At 34.8% G+C, this 8431-nt stretch overlaps 1 protein-coding gene across 1 annotated transcript; it reads left to right on the top strand.

Annotated features, from left to right (window-relative positions):
* Positions 1–6332: 6332 nt before the first annotated feature.
* Positions 6333–8230, top strand: LOC309795290 (protein SET-like). The gene has a single exon (XM_082607526.1). It carries the CDS (start codon positions 6548–6550, stop codon positions 7370–7372), a length of 825 nt encoding a protein of 274 aa, XP_082463652.1. The 5' UTR covers positions 6333–6547; the 3' UTR covers positions 7373–8230.
* The last annotated feature ends 201 nt before the right edge of the window (positions 8231–8431 follow it).

Here is an 8431-nt window from a genome sequence, read left to right as displayed (position 1 = left end):
GAACACAGAAATAAGAATGCTGGAAGATTTCCAAGTAGGTAAATGAGAATTTTTCATTAAGTCACCTAGGAATTCACAGACTATAGTCAGTATGGCTCATTGTAACTGATATAAAACTGCAATTGAATTTTCTGGCAATCAAATTTCTTAACATATCCTTATGCTACTAGTTATTTTATATTTCAAATAATTTTAAGAGAGCTCAAAAAGGGATATGTGACATCATGAAATATCCCTTAAAATAAATACCCAGAAAAATCATGAAAGCCTGTAAGAATTATACTATTATATAATGTACGTGTTTTAAGAAATTTCTGTTTAAGAAATGTAACAGTTGCAATTTCATAGTATGTTTTAGAATACAGTTTATGCACACTACTTTTTATTCATAATTTATTAGTTTATCAATATTACCAGAACTTTAGGGTGTTACTGATGGCTGTCTGGTTAGACAGGCAACTGAACATAATGATGGCTAAGCCATTTTCTTTAACTTTCTACTTTATATTGGAGTATAGTTGATTAACAATCTTGTGTTAGTTTCAGGTGTACAGCAAAGTGATTCAGTTATACGTATACACATATCTATCCTTTTTCAAATACTTTTCCCATTTAGGTAAGATATAAGACTAAGCAGAGTTCCCTGTGCTATACAGAAGGTCCTTTTTATATACACAGTATTTAAAATTAATGTATAAATTGATGTTTCTGGCATAGTTTTCTTCACTACAGATTTCCAAATGCATTTTAAAAGTCATGAGGCAAAATCTACTTGTGGTAAACTAAATACACTTTTCAACTCAGAAATCTACATGAGACAATACAAAAGAGTAATATATGTATATAAAATTAATTTTTCTGAATAATGATATCCAGATACTTTGCAGTCTTAAGTACTATGTCATATATCATTAAAATTATGTTACTGGTTTCTAGACAAATATAGTCCATCCATAGAATTAGTTCATATATTTCCAGTTGTTTATGTTCTTTCTTTAGAATTTGGTTTCAATATTTTCATTATGTTAAAAGTAGAGTTTAAATCAAATTCCACACAATCAAATGCCACATATTTAATTGCCTAAACATTAGGAAACCAGCACCAACATATGCTGCACTGTTGAAATATTCTACCTTGTGTTATATCCAGAATTAATATTCCTACAATCCTCACAAATTGGTTTCTACAGACTATAAAGCACCACTCTGGGGCTCATTGTAAAACACAGAGATTCTGCACATGTAATGCAATAGCTTATTTTAATGGGGTCCACAGACATTTACTTCTAATTGGCCACACTGAATATAAGAAAATCAAACTGAAAGGTTAGGTATCCCTAAAGGAAGATCAAAATATTTTCATTATATTGACCATAATTTGTCTCGTTAAGATCATCAACAGTCATGGCATTTTATGCTTGTACAGTATTTCCTAATCTGGGACTTCAGAGCCAAATAATATAAAACTTGTGGCATATCCAATGATCACATTTAATAAACATAAGATTTAGCTTCCTAATTATAATTTTATTCTTCAAATTATGCTGCTTACATTAAGATATCTAAAACCTTAAAATTGTCAAGATATAATTCCTTATTTAATATCATTGTTTGAAAATTACTTATGAAGTATTCTTTCTGAAATATTTTAATGAGTAGTTTCCAATCAATAAAATACAATCAATATCATTAAAATATTCCTTTAGATTTAGTTCTAAATATTTTTATATCTAAGTATCAAAATTGTACTAAATATCAAAAGCTGTAATAATTTACTCTACAGTTAGTGGGAAAAATAGATTTCAAAAATTTGAAAACATTTACTTTTGACTCTTGTTTGGAGTCAAACTTATAATACTGTTTTTCTAACTAAATGCCATTATATGATATATGCACAGAAAACATATTATTTTAGGCACATATTTTCATATATATGTGTAAGACACACACAAACACATATAAATATGCATGTACATATATTCATGTACACAAATATTTATAGACATATAATCATATGTATATTTTTTTGAGTGAAATTTGGGTGTAAATACTTAAATTCTCCCTTACTATAAATTTTTGATTTTGCAGATGATTTTTTTGGGTTATCGTCATGGTTTTTCTCTCATTTTAAACTTCAGTTATTATTTCCAGGAGTGTTATTATACTCTTCAAATTTTAATCAAGAGGAATGCTTAGGTAACTGAGCTAGCACTAACAGTTATTCCCCATTAAACACATATTATCTAAGCACAAATCCTTCTTCATGTTCTCTCTTTGGAAAAATTTCTTTTTATGACAGGTGGAGAGATTAGAAAATTCATTTTAATTCATTAAATAAATGTTAAAAGCAAAAAGGGAAAAGCAACAAATAATATACAAGAGAATCCCCATGAGGTTATCCATTGATTTTTCAGCAGCAGCTCTGCAGGCCAGAAGGGAGTGGCATGATATATTTAAAGTGACAAAAGGGAAAAACCTACAACCAAAACGGCATTACACCAAATGCTAAAGGAACTTCTCTAGGCAGGGAAAAAAAAAAAGAGAGAGAGAGAGAGAGGCCACAACTAGAAACAAGATAATCACATAATGGGAAAGTTCACTGGTAAAAGCAAATACACAGTGAAATCAAGAAATCATCCATACACAAATATGATATCAAAACCAGCAACCATGAGAAAAGGAGAGTACAAATGCAGGAAATGGGAATTGCATTTGAAATTAAGGGACCGGCAACTTAAAACAACTCTGTGTATATATATATATATATATATATATATATATATATATATATATATATATATATATATATATATATATATGTATACATATATACATATATATATATGTATGTATATATATATATATATATATATATATATATATATATATATAATGGGAAATGCAAACCAAAAAACTACAAAAGATATGAACAAAAAAGAAAAAGCAACACAAACACAGCACTGAAGATGGTCATCAAACCACAAGAGAAGAGAACAAAAGAGGAAGGGAAGAAAAGAGACCTACAAAAACAAACTCAAAACAATTAAGAAAATGGCACTAGGAACATAGATATCAATAATAACCTTAAAAGTAAATGGATTAAATGCTCCAACCAAGAGACATAAACTGGCTGAATGGATACAAAAACAAGACCCATATATAGGCTGTCTAAAAGAGACCCACTTCAGACCTAGGGACACATACAGACTGAAAGTGAGGGGATGGAAAAAGATATTCCATGCAAATGGAAATAAAAAGAAAGCCAGAGTAGCAATACTCATATCAAATAAAACCGACTTTAAAATAAAGACTCTTACAAGAGACAAGGAAGGACACTACATAATGATCAAGGGCTTGTATTGATATCCAAGAAGATGATATAACAATTGTACATATTTATGCATCCAATATAGAAGCACCTCAATATATAAGGCATATGTTAACAGCCATAAAAGGGGAAATCGATAGCAACACAATAATAGTAGGGGACTTTAAACCCCACTTACACCAATGGACAGATCATCCAGTCAGAAAGTTAATGAGACATAAGCCTTAAATGACACATTAGAACAGATAGACTTAATTGATATTTATAGAACATTCCATCCAAAAGCAGCAGAATCCACTTTCTTCTCAAGTGCACACAGAACATTCTCCAGGATAGATCGCATCTTGTGCCACAAATCAGGTCTCGGTAAATTTAAGAAAATTGAAATCATATCAAGCATCTTTTCCAACCAAAATGCCATGAGATTAGAAATCAATTACAGGAAATAAAATGTAAAAACCACAAACACATGGAGGCTAAACAATATGTTACTAAATAGTCAATGACTCACTGAAGAAATCAAAGAGGAAATCAAAATATACCTAGGGAAAAATGATAATGAAAACACAATGAACCAAAGCCTATGGCATGCAGCAAAAGCAGATATAAGAAGGAAGTTTATAGAAATACAATCTTACCTCAAGAAACAAGAAAAATCTCAAATAAACAACTTAACCTTACACCTAAAGCAAACAGAGAAAGAACAAACAAAAATGAAAGTTAGTAGATGGAAAGAAATCATAAAGATCAGAGCAGAAATAAATGAAATAGAGAGCGAAAACAATAGCAAAGACCAATGAAACTAAAAGTTGGTTCTTTGAGAAGATAATCAAAACTGATAAACATTTAGCCAGACTCATCAAAAAACAAAACAAAACAAAATGGACAGGACTCAAATCAATGAAATAGAAATGAAAAAAGAGAAGTTACAATGGACATCACAGAAATAGAAAGGATCATAAGAGACTACTACAAGGAACTATACACCAATAAAATGGACAACCTAGCAGACATGGACAAATTCTTAGAAAGGTAAAACCTTCCAAGACTGAACCAAGAAGAAATAGAAAACATGAACAGACCAATCCTAAGTACTGAAATTGAAAATGTGACTTAAAATCTTCCAACAAACCAAAGTCTAGGACCAGATGGCTTCACAAATTCTATCAAACATTTAGAGAAGAGTTAACACTTACCCTTCTGAAACTCTTCCAAAACACTGCAGAGTAAGTACACTCCCAAGCTCATTCTACAAGGCAACCATCGCCCTGATACTAAAACCAGACAAAGATATCAGAAAAAAAGAAAATCACAGGCCAATATCACTGATGAACATAAAAAAAAAAAATTTCCCCAAGAAAATACCAGCAAAATGTATCCAACAACATATTAAAAGCATCATACACCATGATTAACAGGGATCTATCCCAGGGGTGCAAGGATTTTTCAATATCTGCGAATCAATCAGTGTGAAATATACAACAGCAACAAATTTGAAGGATAAAACCGATATGATCTTCTCAATAGCTACACAACAAGCTTTTGACAGAATTCAACACGCATTTAAGATAAAAACTCTTTAGAAAGTGGCCATAGAAGAAATCTACCTCAAAATAATAATGGCCATATATGATAAACCCACAGCAAACATCATTCTCAATGGTGAAAAACTGAAAGCATTTCTTCTCAGACCAGGAACAAGACAAGGATATCCACTCTCGTCACTATTATTCAACATAATTTTGGAAGTCCTAGCCATGGCAATAAGAGAAAAAAAAGTAATAAAATGTATCCAAATTGGAAAAGAATAAGTAAAAATGTCACTGTTTGCAGATGACATGATACTATACATAGAAAATCCTAAAGATACTACCAGAAAACTACTAGTGCTCATCAATGAATGTGGTAAAGTTGCAGGATATAAAATTAATACACAGAAATCTCTTGCATTCCTATATATTAATAACAAAAGATCAGAAAAGAAATAAAAAATGATCCCATTTACCATCGCATCAAAAAGAATAAAATACCTAGGAATAAATCCACCTAAGGAGGCAAAATACCTGTACTCAGAAAATTATAAGATACTGATGAAAGAAATTAAAGATGACACAAACAGATGGATAGCTATACTATTTTCTTGAATTGAAAGAATCAGTATTGTGAAAATGACTATATTACCCAAAGCAATCTACAGATTCGATGCAATCCCTATTGAATTACCAATGGCATTTTTTTCCAGAATTAGAACAAAACATTTTGCAATTTGTATGGAAACACAAAAAAATCTGAATAGCCAAACCAATCTTGAGAAAGAAAAACGGAGCTGGAGGGATCAGGCTCCCTGACTTCAGACTATACTACAAAGCTACAGTCATCAAAACAGTATAGTACTGGCACAAAAACAGAAATATAGATCAATGGAACTGGATAGAAAATCCGGAGATAAACCCACACATCTATGGTTACCTAATCTATGACAAAGGAGGCAAGAATATACAATGGAGAAAAGAGAGTCTTTTCAATAAGTGGTGTTAGGAAAACTAGACAGCTACATATAAAATGAATGAAATTAGAACGTCCCTAACACCATACAAGAAAATAAACTGGAAATGGATTAAAGACCTAAATGTAAGGCTGCTGTATACTATAAAACTCCTAGAGGAAAACATAGGCAGAACACTCTTTGACATAAATCACAGCAAGATGGTTTTCAATCCACCTCCTAGAGTAATGAAAATAAAAACAAAAATAAACAAATTGGACCTGATTAAACTTAAAAGATTTTGCACAGCAAAGGAAATCATAAACAGAACAAAAAGACAACCCTCAGGCCTGGCGCGCCTGTGCCCTGCCGCCTGCCCCTCACCGCGAGGAGGAGGTGGAGGAGGAGGCGGCTCGGGGAGATCGAGCAGCGAGCTGGAGCGCGGAGCGTGAGTGAGGGAGCCGAGTTCCCTGCCCGCCCGCCGCCGCCTCCCCTCTGTAAGCAGGAGCCCGGGCCGGGGCCCGGCACGCAGCCCCAGCCCCTCCCTCATCGTCAGGCCGCGAGGGCAGCGCTCGCGAGCCAGGGGGAGGGAAAGCGAGTGAGCGAGCGCCGGGAGGAGGCGGCCGGACCGAGCGAGCACCCGCGCGTGTGGTGTGAGGGGAAGCTGCTGCCCGCCCCCTTTGCCTTCCCTTCTCTCCCCCTCCCCGCTCCCCTCCCGGCCGTGGAGCAGCACCATGTCAGCACCGGCGGCCAAAGTCAGTAAAAAGGAGCTCAACTCCAACCACGACGGGGCCGACGAGACCTCAGAAAAAGAACAGCAAGAAGCAATTGAACATATTGATGAAGTACAAAATGAAATAGACAGACTTAATGAACAAGCCAGTGAGGAGAGTTTGAAAGTAGAACAGAAATATAACAAACTCCGCCAACCATTTTTTCAGGAGAGGTCGGAATTGATCGCCAAAATCCCAAATTTTTGGGTAACAACATTTGTTAACCATCCACAAGTGTCTGCACTGCTTGGGGAGGAGGATGAAGAGGCACTGCATTATTTGACAAGAGTCGAAGTGACAGAATTTGAAGATATTAAATCAGGTTACAGAATAGATTTTTATTTTGATGAAAACCCTTACTTTGAAAATAAAGTTCTCTCCAAAGAATTTCATCTGAATGAGAGTGGTGATCCATCTTCAAAGTCCACTGAAATCAAATGGAAATCCGGAAAGGATTTGACAAAACGTTCACGTCAAACTCAGAATAAAGCCAGCAGGAAGAGACAGCATGAGGAACCAGAAAGCTTCTTCACCTGGTTTACTGATCATTCTGATGCAGGTGCAGATGAGTTAGGAGAGGTCATCAAAGATGATATTTGGCCAAATCCATTACAGTACTACTTGGTTCCAGACATGGATGATGAGGAAGGGGAGGGAGAAGAAGATGATGATGATGATGAAGAGGAAGAAGGATTGGAAGATATTGATGAAGGGGATGAGGATGAAGGTGATGAAGATGATGATGAGGGGGAGGAAGGAAAGGAAGATGAAGGAGAAGATGACTAATGGAACACTGATGGATTCCGACCTTCCTTTTTTAATTTTCTCCAGTCCCTGGGAGCAAGTTGCAGTCTTTTTTTTTTTTTCTCCTTCTCCTCTTGTGCTCAGTTGCCCTGTTTTTGAGGTGTCTTTTCTCCTTTATACCATGGCTCACAACTTATTTTGGGGGGAAATACCTTGAGCAGAATTCAGTGGGAAAAGAATCTCTACCACTTTCTGTTCCAAATTCATTTTTATCCCTTCCTGTCTCAACAAAAACTTTATGGAATCAACACCACCATGCTCTGTGGGAAAAAAGAAAAATCTTCTGCTCCCTTAGCTCTGCTGGAAGCTGGAGGGTGCTAGGCCCCTGTGTAGTAGTGCATAGAATTCTAGCTTTCTTCCTCCTTTCTCTGTATATTGGGCTCAGAGATTACACTGTGTCTCTATGTGAATATGGACAGTTAGCATTTACCAACATGTATCTGTCTACTTTCTCTTGTTTAAAAAAAGAAAAAAAAACTTAAAAAAATGGGGTTATAGAAGGTCAGCAAAGGGTGGGTTTGAGATGTTTGGGTGGGTTAAGTGGACATTTTGACAACATGGCTTCTCCTTTGGCATGTTTAATTGTGATGTTTAACGGACATCCTTGCAGTTTAAGATGACACTTTTAAAATAAATTCTCTCCTAATGATGACTTGAGCCCTGCCACTCGATGGGAGAATCAGCAGAACCTGTAGGGTCTTATTGCAATTGACATTCTCTATTGTAATTTTGTTCCTGTTTATTTTTAAATTTTTCTTTTTGTTTCACTGGAAAGGAAAGATGATGCTCAGTTTTAAACGTTAAAAGTGTACAAGTTGCTTTGTTACAATAAAACTAAATGTGTACACACACACACACAAAAAAAGACAACCCTCAGAATAGGAGAAAATACTTGCAAATGAAGCAAACAACAAGGGGTTAATCACCCAACAAGGGGTTAATCTCCAAAATATATAAACAGCTTATGCAGCTCAATATCAAATAAAAACCAAAAAGCCCAATCAAAAAATAGGCGGAAGATCTAAATAGACGTTTCTCGAA

Source organism: Mesoplodon mirus (genome assembly GCF_964341445.2).
Source record: "Mesoplodon mirus genome assembly, chromosome: 2".
Classification (NCBI taxonomy): Eukaryota; Metazoa; Chordata; class Mammalia; order Artiodactyla; family Ziphiidae; genus Mesoplodon; species Mesoplodon mirus.
Note: the sequence above shows the minus strand (reverse complement) of the source record. Positions and strands in the feature narration are given on the sequence as shown.

Coding starts and splice junctions, on each gene's coding strand:
- LOC309795290 (XM_082607526.1), top strand. CDS start 6,548: ATGTCAGCACCGGCGGCCAAAGTCAGTAAAAAGGAGCTCAACTCCAAC.